General features: G+C 50.0%; 1 protein-coding gene and 1 non-coding gene across 2 annotated transcripts; both read left to right on the forward strand.

Moving 5' to 3' along the window:
* The first annotated feature begins 7,437 nt into the window (after window positions 1–7,437).
* On the forward strand, window positions 7,438–14,743 carry LOC102478177 (melanoma-associated antigen D4). Its single transcript, XM_006168338.3, has 13 exons — window positions 7,438–7,584; window positions 8,505–8,715; window positions 8,993–9,832; window positions 10,156–10,359; window positions 10,448–10,511; window positions 10,677–10,756; window positions 11,151–11,242; window positions 11,802–11,881; window positions 11,974–12,016; window positions 12,425–12,487; window positions 13,435–13,549; window positions 13,933–14,363; window positions 14,531–14,743. Exons 2-13 carry the CDS (start codon window positions 8,506–8,508, stop codon window positions 14,538–14,540), a joined length of 2,232 nt encoding a protein of 743 aa, XP_006168400.1. The 5' UTR covers window positions 7,438–7,584; window position 8,505; the 3' UTR covers window positions 14,541–14,743.
* LOC114006131 (small nucleolar RNA SNORA11) lies at window positions 13,048–13,179 on the forward strand. Its single transcript, XR_003547891.1, has one exon. It is a non-coding gene; the product is annotated as a small nucleolar RNA SNORA11 (small nucleolar RNA).
* Window positions 14,744–16,799: the final 2,056 nt, after the last annotated feature.

Consider the following 16,799-nt stretch of genomic DNA (forward strand, 5'->3'; position numbering starts at 1 on the left):
GAGAGACATAGAAACAGAAAGCGAGAAATCACCCCCCAGGGGGGATGGTCACACCGCAATTCCTTCTCCTCCATTCTCCTCTCGGGATCTTGGGCATGCACGCACATGCGCCTGGCGTGAGTTTTAAGCCACTGGGTCCAGGACACGAACCTCAGTCGACTACTTGGGAGTCCAGCAACATAGCCATTATGTTAACTGCTGGTTCCCTGCATTTCTTGACTATAGTGTATAATGCTACAATGAACATGGGAGTGGAAATATCTCTTCAAGATAATTTATTTCATTTCCTTTGCATGTTCATTCAAAGTAGAATTACTGAGTATGGTAGTTCTGTTTTTATTTTTTGAGGCATGTCCATGCTGTTGTCCAAACCTACTTACCACCAACAGTACACACATTTACTTTTCTCTACACTGTACCAACATTTGTGATCTTTTCTCATTTTCATAATAAACATCCTACCTTGTATGAGGAGATTTCACATTGTTGTTTCAATGTACATTTTCCTTATAATTAGTGATATTGAACAGATTTTCCTATACCTGTTGGCCATTTTTATGATTCTTGTTTAATTAATTTCTACTCATATTTTTTGCCCATTACATATACATATAAACAACTTTTAAATCTACATTTAATTATTATATGTCCTCTCTATTTGTTCTCATGCTATCCTTCTCTATATTCTTCCCTTCTCCCCCTCCACCCTGTTCCACATTGTCTTCTGTATCCATAACTATATTCACTGCTTGTATGCCCTCCATATTTCAATCTGTACCATACAGTGAGGGTAGATGGTATATATTAAGAGGATAAAAACAATATCTTTCTTTCATAACCTGGCTTACTTCACTCAGCAAAAAATACTCTATGTTTGACCACTTTCTATCAAATGCCAGGGTCTTGTTTTTTATGGCTGAATAGTATTTCATAGAGTGTATGTGCCAGACTTTTTCAATCCATTCATCTGTTTGCGGATATTTGGATGGGTTCCATGTCTTAGCAATTGTGAATAATGCTGCAATAAACATTGATATCAATGTATTTTTCTGACTGAGCATTCTCCTGTCTTTTGGGTAGATACCCAGAAATGGGATTTCTGGAACAAATGGTAGCTCTATTTGTAGATCTTTTAGGAACCGCCATATTGTTTTCCATAGTGGCTGCGCTGGCTGCATTAATTTACATCGCCACTAACAATGTAGGAGAGTTTCCCTTTCACAAGAACCATGACAACACTTATCACATTTTGAATACAGACAAATTGAAAAAGTTAAAAGGCAGAGAGAGACAGAGGGACAGATAGAGACACAGAGAGAAAGATAGAATGATATAGGTGGCCCTACCACTTGAAAATGGGATCTGGAGGGTGAATTCTCAGTAGAAAATCTGCATTTCTCTTAGTCCCTGAAAGCATGAGTCCTCAACTGTCATGGAGGAGTCAGTCGTATTTTGCCATTTTGCCTTTCTGAAATAGGATAAGGGACTTAACCTCAAGATTTTTTTTTTCGAGATTTTTATTATTTATTTATTTATTTATTTCACGAACCGCGGTCGACTACGTGGGAATCCAGCGACATAGCCATTACACTAACTGCTGGTTCCCGTTACTGATTATTCTTTGTCACCTTGTTCAACCAAGAGTTGACACAAGAGGCTTAAAATGTATGACTCTAATTATAGGTTTTTCTAGCTCTTTTAAGTATTCCCAAACTCTGTTATTAGGTATATGTACATTTAGAATTCTTATGTCCTCTTAGTGAATTGACCTCTTAATCTCTGGTAATACGTTTTGCTCTGAAATTTGCTGTTTCTGATACTGGTATAGCCATTGGCCCAGCCTCTGCTATGTACTTGGTAATGTGCCTGACCAAGGCCAGATCCCTGGCCCAGTGGGACTGAAACTACATGGGGCATGAAGAGGCATGCCCAGGATCCTGGAGAACTGGAGGACTGGAATAAATGATCCATGGCAATGATTGAGCTCGTTGAAGGGTGCATTTCTCTCTATAATGCTCATGCACATACTCTATCACACACACACACACACACACACACACACACACACACACACACACATGCACATAGTATCATCAGAAGAGTCATGACATAGTTTTCTAGGTTTTTCAATGCAAAAATGCATCATGACTTTTCCAATGACCCTATATGTGTATATTACACACACATACATATAAATATATCTACTTATCCATCTATCTATCTGTCTAGATATAGATATAGATATCTTTTTCTTTTTCTTTTGGAGAGGTTCTTGCTATAGGACGTGTGCCCTTGCCAGAAAGACAAAGAGAGACAGAGAGACAGAAAGTGAGAAGCCACCATCCAGGGATGATGGCCCCGCCAAAATCACTTCCCCTCCATTCTCCTCTCGGGATCTTGGGCACGTACACACACGCACCCGGTGTGAGTTTAAGCCACCGGTCCGGGACTCGAACTGCGGTCGACTACATGGGAGTCCAGCGACATAGCCATTCTGCCAATCCCATCTATATATATGTTCCCATGTATATATATATGTCAAGTGAAGTGAGCCAGACTCTGAAAGACAAATACCGTATATCCTCACTCAATATGTATCAAATGTCTGCACTCTATGGCAGAAATTGAAAGATCCGAAGATAGGAGAGGAGAGAGGACAAGTGTAGATAGCCGAGACTGTAAGGGAGGGAGGTGGGTGGTAGAGAGTGGGTGGTAGAAGGTGGGCAGGAGGGTTAGGGAAAAGGAAAGAAACATTTAACAAAGAAAAGAATGCGAAGTTATCTGTTAAAAAATCCTGTCATTTAGCTTTATGAAAATTTAAAAAGGAAGAAAATACACACACACCCACACCCGCACCCACCCACCCACACACACACACATATATATATATATATGATTTATGGGTGTACATTTAAATATATAAAGACATAATGTCTATCTCTCTCTCTATCTCTCTATATTTAGCCATTATAGCTTTGGTTGAATTAGTGCTAACATGGTATACCTTTATTCATCCTTTTACTTTTAACCTATTTGGGTCATTATATCAAAAGCGCATTTCATATACACAACATATAGCTTGGTCTTGCTTTTTAAAATCCAGTTTGTCCAAATCATATATTATTAGGGAAATGAAAATTAGAACAAAACTCTGATATCACCATACACTTATTAGAAGGGTCAAAATCCAGAACACCAGCAGCACCAAATGCTGGCAATTTGTGGAACAATGGGGTCTCTAATTCATTGCTGGCAGAAATACAAAATGGTACAGCCACAGTGGAAGACAGTTTGTCAGTCTTTTACTAGACTGAACATCTTCTTTCCCTTTGATCCAGTAATTAAGCTCCTTGGTAATTACTCCAACAAATTGAAAATACAGGTCCACACAAAAACGCCTATACACTGATGTTTATAGTAGCTTTATTCAAAATTGCCAAAACTCGGAATTAACTAAGATGTTCTTAGTACATGAATGGATTCACTGTGATATATCTAGACAATGGAATACTATTCAGCACTAAAACAAATGAGCTATCAAACTGCCAAAAGACATGGAGGAAACTTAAATGCCTATAAATAAGTGAAAGAAACCAATCTGGAAAGACTATATATACTGTATGATTTTAACTACCTGGCATTCCGGAAAGGACAGAACCATGCAGACATTAAAAAGATGAGCTGTTGCCAGGGATTAGGACGAGGGAGGGAAAAATAAGTGGAACACAGAGGATTTTTAGGGTAACGGAATGACTTGACTCTGATGTTGTCATTATATTGTTATCAAAATTCACGACTGTACAAAACATAGAATGAGCCCTAACCTAAACTATCGCTTGGGTTGATAATGATGTGTCAATGCAGGTTCACCAGTTGCAACAAATGTACCACTCTGGAGAGGGATGTTGATAATGGGTGACACTGTGCCTTTGTGTGGGCAGGGTGAATATGGGAATTCTATGCACTAAGCTCAGTTTTTGTTGTGAACTTGAAAAAAAGAAAAAGTCTATTTAAAAAGAAAAGACATCCACTTTTGTCATTCCTTACTTTTTAATAGGCGTGTCTAGACCGTTTGTATTTAGTATGGTTATTGATATGATCTGATTAAAAGCTACCACGTATTTTGTAGCTGATTAAAAGCTATCATGTAATTTGGTATTTTTTAGATTTGCCCAATTTGGTATTTTTTAGATTTGCCCATCTATTATTGTTCCTATTTCCCCCCCCCCACTTTATAAGACTTATTTTATATTAAGTGAGCATTTTATGACTCCATTTACCTCAGTGTCAGCTTATTAGTCATAACTGTTTGAGTGGCCAATAAAGAAAGGGTTTCATAATGGAGGAATCTTAAACATATCATAGTTTGCCTACAAGTAATATTCTTGTACCACTTCACATATAAAGTAAGAACCACAGTATACATCTATCACCCAGTCATTGTGCTATTAATATGCAGGAAATCAATTCTTCAAAACTTACAAACCCTCCTATGTATTGTTATAAATTATTTCTTTGATTATTTCTTTGATTATTTAAAGATATTTTAAATTAAAAACAACTATTTTATGTCTATCCTCAAATTTACTATTTCTAGTATTCTTCATTCATCTGCATAGGCCCAATTTCCATTTAGTGTCATTTTTCTTATACCTGAAGGATTTCCTTTAACATTTCTTAAAACAAATGCTACAGTGGTGTGTGTGTGTGCTGATGATAAATTCTTTTAACTTCTGTGTGTCAGGAAAATCTAATAGTTTAACTTTATTATATAAAGATATTCATTGAGTATAGAGTTCTGAGTGGACTGTTCTTTTTATTTCACTCTTATAAAGACGGGGATGCCCCTTGCTTCTCACTGGCTTTATTGCTGAAGAAAAGTGTGCTGCCATTCTTTAATTCAGTCTTCTGATTGTTTCTTATGTTGTACAGATTTTAATAACTACTTAGGAAGGGTAAATCCCTGGGAGTGAAGATAGGTAAAATACCACGAATAAACACCATGGATCATCTGTGAATAGCAGCTTGGATACATTGAAGACATATGAACAGGAACATGGCTATATCATAAAGGCACCGGGCTCCTGTTGAAAACGTTTAAGAAATCTGATGGATACTTATGCTTCCAGCCATGATGGATTAACAGGAACCGGAATAATCCTCCCACCTAACTACACATTAACCGAAGAATTAAATGGCTTTACCTCATGGCACCACCTGCCACATAGGACAGTGATCCTCCTCCCCGATTGTCCGATTTCCCCCAACTTCTTGCCTGGATGGAGTTTCCAAGCTGCAGCACAGGGAAAATGAACACAGAGCCCAAAGGACGGCCTGAGTCAAGGAGATAGAGTTGGGAACTCACAGAGGCCAGTATGACTTGAATTTGCTGGGGGTAATGGAATGGAGAGAGCTGAAGAGAGGCAACTCTGGAGGCATTCAGAGGGTTCCCACCATCTGGAATGCAGTGTATGAAGAAGAGGGAACGGTAGCAGATGACCCCCAGTTTGGGCAATGAGTAGAGGCGCTGGTAATCATGCCGCTTCCTGAGATTGTGAAGAAGGGAAAGAAAGGAGAGAGCCGGGGATGCGGGAGAATTTGGGAGGGGTGAGTATATCAAGTGATCACATTTAGAAAGGCTAAGCAAGTGGAGACAGCACGCTGAGAGGAGACTGTATGCAAGTGGACCTCGAAAGTGAAGTTTGAACTAGGGGTGTGTATTTTACAGTTATCAGCATGAAGATACTTGTTGAGGCTGTTGTGTGCAAGGTCTGGTCATCTCCCACGGAGGACATGTTACAGAGGAAGGGCTTAAAGACAGGTAGTTGACAGGGAGAGGTTGATGTACAATAGCTGAGGAAAGCCACAGAACCAGGCAGAATTGAGGGTGGTCCCTGGATAGTAAAGCGATGGTCCTAGCAGTAGCTTCCATTCACACACAGGGGGCCTAGTAGAAAAAGGGCTACATGAATCCAGTCTGGATTTTGTCAAAAGTCCAGGTTCAATGTAGATAGAACCATAGCACGTCCTACCTCAAAAGCAGTCTCTCTAGTCATCCTGAAAGCGGAGTAGCATGTGTGTCCTTAGGTACGCCTCATTTACTGTGCTTCCCATTTTGGGAAACCAGGCTCAGAGAAGTCGAGTGACCTGAGTTGGGCTCACCTGGCTAGCAACAGACGGGCCAGCACTCCATCCCTGGCATTCCGAAGCTCAGCCCAGCTTCCTTCCTTAAGATCACAGCTGCCCCAGGTCTCAGGGCCCAGGGCCCAGGCCCCAGGCCCCAGGCCCCAGGCCCCAGACCCTGAAGGAACCAGGGAAAACATTTACTCTGAACCAGGATTTGCCATGGCTCAAACACACTAGCTCTCCATTATGCAGGCCACTCCAATGGGCACCAGGAAGGCCTCGGGGGCAGAGTGATTGTGTCACTCATAGACAAGAGACTTGACAGTGGGAGCAGAGGATGGACCCCCAAGGATCAATTTCTCCAGATGGATGGACCCAAATGGAGCAGGCATGGGGTGGGGCTGGGGGCCCTTTTCTGTGTCCTCCTGAATGCAAGGCATGAGCATAAGCCTCCTAGACCACACAACTTGCTCGTGTGGGACAGACATGATTGAGGTGGGGAGGTTCTGCCACTCCATCCAACCAAGGCGGGTAGGTGCCCCAGTCCTTGGGCCAACACTAGCGGGATGTGGGCTTTCAAGCCAGGAAGACCAAGGCCCAAATACTGTTCCCCCCTTCCAGCTCTATGACCTTGTCTAGTTCATGCAGTATGCCTGTGCCTCAGCTTCTCAATCTGTAAAATGGGTGTATTGACATCCACCTGACAGGGCTGCTGTGAAAGGAAGGCAAGTCCCAGCCCAGATTCTGCTCTGACATTCAAAAGCTGCACACAGGATAGCTGAGGTAGCAGATGTTCTCAGTGTGCCTAGGAGCCATAGAAAGACACAGTGCAGGAGAATGCAAAGTGACTGCCATCCTCTAGCCATCTCCATTTTCTGGTCCTGCAGGTTGAGGATTTCCACTAGTTGCAGTCAGAGAGACTGAGCTAGATACCTCTTCCACTGTGACCTAAGGAGTCATGCTGGGGAAGTGGAGCATAGGGAATCCCAGCTTCCATTGCAGGAGCATGGGTGAAAGAGCAGGGCAGGACTGAGAAGCCCTGTGCAAAAGTTGGGGATTGAGGGTAGATGACTGGGTGGGTCGAGCTGCACTGCAGGGTAAGAGTGTGTGCGCGCCTGGAGTTGGAGGAGGCGGAAGGGTGAAGGGAATCAAGTGGGAAGAAGATCTATCCCCCCACCCCCCCTACACACACACACACACGCACGCACACGCACCCCTGCCCACCCACCCACGGAACCGCATGCGCACTAAGGACCTGGAGAAAAGGGCTTTTGTTGGGAAAGCAGGCGGAACGGAGGGGTCCGCGCATGCGCACACTCTCTGGCCGCGGACGCGGCGGGAGGGTGCACGGAGAAAAGGGGCGGGGTGGTCGGAGCTGCTGTGCTGGCAGCAGTAGGCGAGGGTGCGGCTGCGGGACTCCCGGTGCTGAAGACGGACGCCATTGGAGCCCCAGGGAAGGTAAGGATCCAGTCCCTGACAGAACCAGGAGCGGGGAAGTGGAACCCGACACGCGCCGCGCCCCCGCCCCCGCCTCCGGATCTGAACAAAGCCCAAACACTCAGAGCCGGAACCCTATTAGACCCAGATCTAGATTGCAAACCCACTCCACTCGGTCCCCATCGCCATCAGACCCGGGGGCGCCTGATCGAGTCCTCCTTATACCGGATCCCACGACCCTGACCCCTGTGCTCCCAGCTGAGCTTCCTTAGAGAGGAGGGAGGCATCCACCCCCACCTTGCCCCCTTCTTGGAGTTCCAGTTCTTGGATTTGGGAGCTCCGGTTGTCACATTGTAGCCTCTCCTGGGCCCCAGGCCCCCACTCCATCCGCCCCTAGCGTTCCAGTCCAGTCCGAGGTCAACCTAGACCGGAATCAGCTGAATCTCCGCACCCGGCCCTAGCCTAAAAAGGTCCCTGGGATTCTGTTTCCCAGAGCTTTTCCACCGTCCTTGTTGTCTGAGCCCTCTGTCTGCTTCCCTGTCAGCCTGGTCCCCTGCTCAAGCCCTTCAGCTCAAGCCCTTTGTTTCTCCCTCTCCCTCTCTCAATTTCCCCCCTCAGGGACCCAAGCCCTCTAGTACGCCAGACCTAACTCCCCGCCCCCACCTCCATCCAACTAGCCCCTCCCCCACTGAGATGGGGAGGCCTTCCTAAACTCCCCTTTCATTTGCAGGCCTCTCCTCAGACCTCCTCGGTTTCTCTCCTAGGGCTCCATCCTTGACATAGTCTGTCCCACCAGAACCTGCACCCCTACTGCCTAGTAACCTGATGATTGTCTCCCCTCAACTCAGAGAGATCCCTCCTCCCACTGGATGCCACCCCCTCCCCCTAAAGCTGCCTCATCCTCCCTCTCTGGCTGACTCTCTTCTCCTTGGAACCTGCAGCATGGCTGAGGGAAGCTACAGAGTGGAATCAGAAAGCTACAATGTTGAAGACATGGATGAGGGTGGTGATGAAGTAGGGGAGGAAGACATGGTTGAAGGAAATGACTACGAAGAATTTGGTGCTTTTGGTAGCTATGGCACCCTCACCAGCTTCGACATCCATCTCCTCAGAGCCTTTGGCAGCTTGGGTCCAGGCCTTCACATCTTATCTGTGAGGCCCTTTTGTGGCTTGTCCTGGGTCTTCTTCCTTGTGTGTGGGGGTGTGTTGGGGTATGGAGTGGAGGGAGAGGGTGGATGAAGGGCTGGCTGGAATGGGGAAGGACTGTCCACCTTCCCAAACCTTCCCTCTCCTGCTCAGAGGAAGGAGGTTTGGGGAAGTGTTGAGGTAGTCAGGACGACCTGCTAGAAGGAGGCAGGCCAGCACAGGGAAGGGTGACACAAGTGTGCAGAGTTATCAGCCTTCCCTACCCTTCTCTCTGGCCTTGCAGAATGAACCCTGGGAACTGGAAAACCCCGTACTGGCCCAGACCCTGGTGGAGGCCTTACAGCTGGATCCAGAAACACTTGCCAATGAGACGGCCGCCCGTGCTGCCAATGTAGCCCGTGCCGCTGCCTCCAACCATGCCGCTCGGGCCGCTGCCGCTGCTGCCCGGGATGCTGCCCGGAACTCCTTCAATCAGGTGGTCACCAACCAGCGGGTGGCCACACAGCAGGCCTCAGGAGAGGATACGCAGCCCATGACATACACCGAGGCCCAGGGGACCACCCCCGAGACACCCCTGGCTCCTCCGCAGGCCTCCGAGATGTTAGCCGCCACTGAAACGGCTGGCCCGGGAGCTCCGGCAACATCCATCCAGTCCCAGACATCCTTCCAGGCCGAGGAGGCTGCCACAGAGGGCCCCAGTCCTGCCCGTACTTTCTCTCAGGCTCCGTGTGCCAGTGAGATGGACGGCACCCAGCCCAAGACAGCCCTCCTGGGTCAGGAGGACGTCTTTGACTTCACTCAGCCGGCAGGTGTCAGTGGCATGGCCTTCCCACGCCCCAAGAGACCTGCCCCGGCCCAAGAGGCTGCCACAGAGGGCCCCAGTGGTGCCTCCAGTATGCCCCAGGCGGCACCTGCCAGGGAGGTGGCAGCCACCCGGCCCAAGACGGCCAAGTCTGGGAAGGCTCTGGCCAAGACTCGATGGGTGGAGCCTCAGAATGTTATGACAGCTGCTGCTGCCAAGGCCAAGGTGGCCACGAGCATCCCTGAGCCTGAGAGTGCCATCGCCACCACTCAGCCTGGTGCTGATCCCTGGGCCAGGCTAGGAGGCAAGAGGACCAAGAAGGTGAGATGCCCTGCCTTCTACACACTGCCTTGGGCCTTTCTTTCCCTCGCCTGTCCTCTCCGCCCCTCTGCTCTTCTCTAGCTCAGCCCTGTGTCCTGACACACGTTTGCTGAGCATGTTTTTACTCCACATAGTTCTCACCCTTGGGGCTGGTAGGAGGAGAGGTTGGCTCCGTGCCCGGCCCTTAGTAAGCACCCAGCATGTGCCAGCTGCCGCTGGTGCTACTCTCACTTTCCACATACTGCTGTGGGTTAGGTGTGTGCCAGGCACTTTTTCCCAGGAATCCTGGTAACCCTGAGTCTCTCTTCTCACTGGTGATACAGTCTAAGCACCTGGATGATGAATATGAGAGCAGTGAGGAGGAGAGAGAGACTCCCACAGTCCCACCGACCTGGAGAGCATCACAGCCCTCACTGACGGTGCGGGCTCAGTTGGCCCCAGGGCCCCCAACGACCCAGAGGTCCCAGATACCCTCAAGGCATGTACTCTGCTTGCCCCCTCGCAACGTGACCCTTCTGCAAGAGAGGGTAAGGAATCCACTCTCCCTGCTGCCCTTCTCTCCTTCCCTGTGGGCCAGCTCTCCACACTCACCCACACCTTGATCTCTTCCTGCAGGCAAATAAGTTGGTGAAATACTTGATGATTAAGGACTATAAGAAGATTCCCATTAAGCGCTCAGGTGGGCAGCCTGTGCCCCTCCACCAATCCCTCCTCTGTGGGCAACTCACCAGGCCCTGGCTGGTTCCTGCATTTCGCAGAACCAGACCAGGCCACCCTCAGCAGGGTTGCCGAGTCGCAGCCCCTGCTCAGCCCAGGCACTGTCTCCAACTCTCCCCTCCTGCAGACATGCTGAAGGACGTCATCCGAGAATACGATGAACATTTCCCGGAGATCATTGAACGGGCAACATACACTCTGGAAAAGGTGAGTGCAGGCACGGGAGCAGCTCTGTGGAATCAACACAGCAGGGAGGGCTGCCACCCTTCAAGGCCAGTTTTAGCACCGCCTGCTCAGAAGCCTTCCTTAGCCTGTCCACTTCTGAGCTTGCAGCACACCGCTGGTCTGGCATGCGCTCCTTTCCCTTGGATCCTGTCTCTCATGGCCTCTGAATATCTTGTCATCTCATGGTGTGATTCTCCCAGCCTCTCAGTGCCAGAGCTCCCACCAGGCACCACCTCTCTATCCTCTTGCTTTCTGTACTCACCCTGCAGTTCAGATCTTTTGCTAAGGAAAAATGAAAGCCAGAAAACTGCCCAACTGCCCACAGGATACCCAGTGCAGGGTTTGGGTCTTACTCTCTGCTTTCTCTACTGTGTAAAAATTTGGAATCCATCTGAAGGAAATCGACAAGGAAGAACATCTGTATATTCTTGTGTGCACACGGGATTCTTCAGCTCGCCTCCTGGGAAAGTAAGAAAGGGAATGAGGGTTGTGCCCCTCCCTGGTGGTGCCCCTTCTCTGCCCACGTCCTCTGGGAGAACCAGGCAACAGGCCTAGGGTTTCGAGCAGGGCTCCCACACCCAGTGGTGCCCACTGACTACTGGATGAGTGGGGCAGTACCTGGGATGAGACCTTGCTGCCAAGTATCACCCCGTCTCCAGAAAATTTGCCTCTTTCTACTGTCTGCCTGGCCTGGGCCTGGCAAGGTGGCCCTCCAGGGAAGGCTTCCTTCTGAGTGAGATCCCAAGTGCAGGCAGGGCAAGGAAGGTTTGCACGTGCCTCTGAACATACTTTTGCCGTTCGCTGAGCCTTGCTCCCTGCCTCACCCTGTCCGCTGGGAGGTAAGGGAGGGAAGTATTAGTATCCTCATTTTATGGGTGAAATAGAGGGATGAATTGCCTGAGACTGGGCCATGAGCCCCGAGTATCTCCGAGAAAAAGTCCCCTCTACCAGGAAATCTGGTAGAGGCTAGCTGATGAGTCGGCTGTAGACTCTGGGCAGGGGCATTCACCTCTTCTTACACTTTTAGGACCAAGGACACTCCCAGGCTGAGCCTGCTCTTGGTGATTCTGGGCGTCATCTTCATGAATGGGAACCGTGCCAGTGAGGGTGAGTGCTCGGACCCTCAGCACAGCTGGGGAGGGAGATGTCCACCGTTTCCTCTTTGTGTTCCAAACTCTGTACCTTGTCTCCCCTCACAGCTGTCCTCTGGGAGGCACTCCGCAAGATGGGTCTGCGCCCGGGGTATGATTGACCTCCTCTCTAGGCCCCTGTCCCACAGCGCTATGCTCCAGCCAGAAAGGTCCTGGGACTACAATAGGCCGGTGGTTGGGTGCAGGAGAATGGGGCGCCCTGTCCTAGGTAGAGAGCAGTGGGTCTCACCAGGGTCAGTGGGGAAATGGACACAGAATCTCAGCCCTTTCTCTGCTCTGTGTCCCCGGATGAGATCTAAGAGAGACAGTTAGGGCGGCAGCAAATTCCTAATCAGGGCATCCGTGACAAGAAGTCTTGTCATGTGGCCTCTGCTGTGTGCCTGGGCCTTCATGCGGCTGCCCCATGGGCAGGGAAGCTCGAGTCAGGCCAGGGAGTGTTCCTGCCTACATCTGGGCGCTGTCACCATCTCTAGTCATGGATTCTTTCCTTTGCCCTCAGGGTGAAGCACCCATTCCTTGGTGATCTGAGGAAGCTCATCACTGATGACTTTGTGAAGCAGAAGTAAGTACTAACTGAGCTAACTTGGCCCCACTCTCAGGTATTCCTTGCATGCCTATCTGGCTGAGAAAGCCATTCTCTATTCCCAGTCTTCCACAAGAAGAATGGGTGGGTCTGTGTGGGTGTGGGCGGGATGGGGACATGAAGCATAGGGAGGAGAACTCTAGGGCAGCCCTGGGAAAAGGCAGCACACACTGACTGAGAGTTGAGTGTTGAGGGTGACACAGACACCACCTCAGTCAGCTCCTACCCTGCAGGCTGTCACCAGAATGTCCCGTGCTTTACCCCAGGGGACCTAGGGCTTAGAGAAGGCAAGACTCTGAGCATGGCCCACTGTAAGGAAGAGCCAGGGCCCAGCTCTCCTGACTTTTGCGCCTGGTTCCAACCTATCCTTGCATGAAGTGGGAGCACTCAGGCGCCAGTGCGTACATGCAGAAAAACACCTCCCCCCCCCACACACACACACACACTCACACACGGGCGAAAGGGAGTCCACATGGAGCACACTTGGCTGTTTCTTCTGTGATAACCCTTCTCTATGTGGACCTTTCCAGGGCTCAGCCAGGCTGTGGGCAAGGGCCTTATCTGGAAAATAGCTCCTCTGCTTATAGCACACCCAGAGGAATCTGGGGTCACTGTGACGTGGGACACAAAAACACCTGCCCTCTGCCCCCATGAACAAATGCCTTACCCAGGTGCCCCCTGCATGTTCAGGTGGCTTCAAAGCAGGAGCAATGACATAAGGCTTTAAAGACCTCCCTATTAGAGGCAGCAGTCCAGGGAGCAAGCTCAGGACTGGAGGGAGCGAGCTCAGGACTGGAGGGACAGGGCAGGGCAGTTCTCTCCCAGGAGCTGAGCCCCAGCACTGGGTTGAGGGTGGGGCCAACTAGAACCATCAGTGCAGCACCTGGGCTGCTGGGCTAGAAGTAGTCTTCTCCTCCCACTGGAAGGTACCTGGAATACAAGAAGATCCCCAACAGTAGCCCACCTGAGTATGAATTCCTGTGGGGCCTGCGAGCCCGCCATGAGACGAGCAAGATGAGGGTCCTGAGATTCATCGCCCAGGTGAGGGACAGCTCCTATTGGGTCCCATGCACCAGGCCCCAGGGGTGGGGAGTGGGGAAGGACATGGGACAGAAAGGGAAGGAGTAGGTGGGGCTTTCCACGCTTACTTACACCCTTGTGGCGGCCTCTTCCTTCTTGTCCCAAGTTTCCAGTGAGGATACCGAGGCTCAGAAAGGTTCCTAAGTAACTCTCACGAGTCCACAGACGTCGTGAGTACACAGGATGGGGTGCGATCCCAGGTCTGGCACAGAACATAGAAGCCCCATTCCAGGTGTCTGTACTTCTGTCTTCCTCATGCAAATCACGGCAGAGGGTGACTGGCCGGCGGCAGTGCCCAGTGGACAGGGTGGCTCTGTTAGTGTGTTTGCTACTTTCCACCTCAGAATCAGAACCGAGACCCCCGAGAATGGAAGGCACATTTCCTGGAAGCTGTGGATGATGCCTTCAAGACCATGGATGTGGATATGGCCGAGGAACACACCAGGGCCCAGATGAGGGCCCAGATGAATATCGGGGACGAAGCTCTGGTTGGACGATGGAGCTGGGATGACATACAGGTCGAGCTTCTGACCTGGGATGAGGACGGAGATTTTGGTGATGCCTGGGCTAGGATCCCTTTTGCTTTCTGGGCCAGATATCATCAGTACATTCTGAACAGCAACCGTGCCAACAGAAGAGCTACGTGGAGGGCTGGTGTCAGCAGTGGCACCAACGGTGGGGCCAGCACCAGCGTCCTAGATGGCCCTAGCACCAGCTCCACCATCCGGACCAGAAATGCCGCCAGAGCTGGTGCCAGCTTCTTCTCCTGGATCCAGTAAGAGTTTCTGTAGAGATGTGAGCCTGCGAGAGGCTGTGGATGGCAGAGAGAGGCCTTGGGGGCAGGGGGGAGGCAATGATGAGAGACTGGCAACACCCTTGTTTTGGTATCGAGATCCCTCACTGCTTGGTGTGTGTTTCTACTTTTCTTGCTTGCATTTACAGACACCGTTGATGAACTGCTTCAGTCTTACTCATCAAGCCGGAGTGCCTCCTCCTCAGATTCCTTCTTAGCCCAGCACTCTGAACAGCCTCTCCGTGTCAGTGGAAGGTGGCATGCAAGATGAAGCTTTGTTTGCTCCTCCCGCTTTCATCGTGTGCTTTTTTGTGTGTTTTCATGTTTTTGGTATCAGTGTTACATTAAAGTTGCAAAATTGAGTTGGATGCTTCCTCCTTTACCTGTGCAGGTGTTGGTGTGAGCGGCCTGAGGTTGGACTCACAGCATGGAAACTTGTTCAGTTCTCTGAGATAAGCGGGCCCCACCTCTGCAGCAAAGGCCCATAGGTATGGAAGGGTAGGATGCTGGAGGTGAGGTTCCAGTCATGTGTGGAGACCATGAGTGGAGGGGCCGCTATCTGCAAAGCGGTGCAATTTCTTCTGGTATTGTTTAGCTGCTTGGGTTAGATGCCAAGAGGGGGGCTGGAGAAGGCATGGAGTGGAGGGCTGTGGGCCGGCACTACTCTTTGGCCTGCCGAGAGGGGAGTCCACAGGCACTGAACAGGTCCTACCTCCTGCACCCCCATAATTGGAAGTGATGTTCAAGCACTGCTCTTGTCATCCACACAATCTGGGACCTCCTCCCTGGGACAGAGCCCTAAGTACAATGAGTTTGTCTTCACAGTATTGTTCTCACACCTCCAGTGGGAAAAAGGAGGAGCCGTGACAGCTGGGAGAGCAGGATTGAATGAAAACACAGCTCCATGCTCTAGATAGCCCCTTCCCTGTTATGGGACAGAGGCTGGTTAGGGATCTTTAGAAGTCTTTGCTCCTGCAGACTGGGCTCTCCCACTTGGCCGAGGCCAGATGAGGTCCTACTATCCTCTAGGTCTGGATGAGACCTGGAGGAGTTGTGGATTGGGGCTACAAATCCTCCAGGTGCAAGACAGTGAAGGCAGACACAGTTTGTCCTCTAGGGAAGGACTCAGTAACAGGAAAGGTCAGGGGCCAGGGCTTTCTCAAGGTCCTTGGTCATGTCCAGAGCTTGGGAAGACAGAGCTCTGGATGAAGAGAAGGGGACAGTGATGTAAAAGTCTCTGCCTCCCCCCTTGCCTCTTTTCCTTGAAAAAGGCTTCCATGTCTTAGCCAGAGCCAGATCCTGACCTAGACCAGGTTACTCATTTAGTAAAGCCAAAGGGAAAATGAAAACATGTGTGTCCTTGCTCAAAAATTATTGAGAATTTCTAAATGGCCACAACAAAGCACTAAACCATGTGTGGAGGCCTTCTGAGTGTGGGACTGCATAGGTCACATCCAGGAAGCTGGTTTGGACTTCAGACAGGTTTCAGAGGTCTCCCACTTGTTGGCTGTGCTGGGATTTCTGCCTCTGGTTCCTGGGTCTGTGTGTGGCCACACTGACATTCTAGAATTTTACAGAATTCAAGCCCTAGCTCGAATTTTTTTTCCTAAAACACACACACAAAATAAAATGGAGTCCCTGAGTCCTATACCATTTTCTGTCCCAGTTGGGGGTGTGGGGGAGAAGAGGGATGCCTGGGCTTCCAGCACTGGCAAGTTGGATTACACACAACCATGGCCTCCTGGGATGCTCATGCACATGGTGGGCAGAGGCACATGCCTGTTCTTATATCAGGGAGGGGGACCTCACCATAAACCACAGGCACAAGTGTGAGCACCATGTATAGAGGGCTTCTGAGATAGGAAAACCCACCTGGAAAGGAGGAGGAAGCAGGTCTCAGAGACAAGGTGCTGGTGCTGGTGCTGGTGCTGGTGCTGGTGCTGGTCAGGGCACCACTTTCCCAGGCCTCCAGGCTCACTGGCCTCTCTCCCTACTTCACTTTCCCCTGCCAAGGTGGACTTCTCCAGGGCTCATCCCTGGACCCCTGCCCTCTACTTGGAGCAGCACTGAGAGTAGGCTGTACAGGGAAGCAGACACTAGTCATCTCAGGCCCAGCATCAAAGTAGAGAGGAAAGAAGACCCTGGGAAATGTGGGGCCAATGCTGGATCCTGCAGGAGAGCCAGGCTGGTTCCACGGAGACAGCTACCTCCTCAGTCAGAGGGCCAACAGGAGACTCAGGAAAGACTCCATTCTACCCCTAGCCTGAGTCCTTCCACAAAGGCCACAATTCATGTCCCCAAGTGTTTTCTAAGGCCTTAATATGCACCAGGTCCCTGGCAGAGAGGCATGTTGTGGCTCCTGGCATCACTTACAGCCTTCTCTTGGCCCGGCCTGGGCCTGACTACTCATGCATGTGC

The sequence above is a fragment of the Tupaia chinensis genome, unplaced genomic scaffold, assembly GCF_000334495.1.
Source record: "Tupaia chinensis unplaced genomic scaffold, TupChi_1.0 Scaffold145694_1, whole genome shotgun sequence".
Classification (NCBI taxonomy): domain Eukaryota; kingdom Metazoa; phylum Chordata; class Mammalia; order Scandentia; family Tupaiidae; genus Tupaia; species Tupaia belangeri.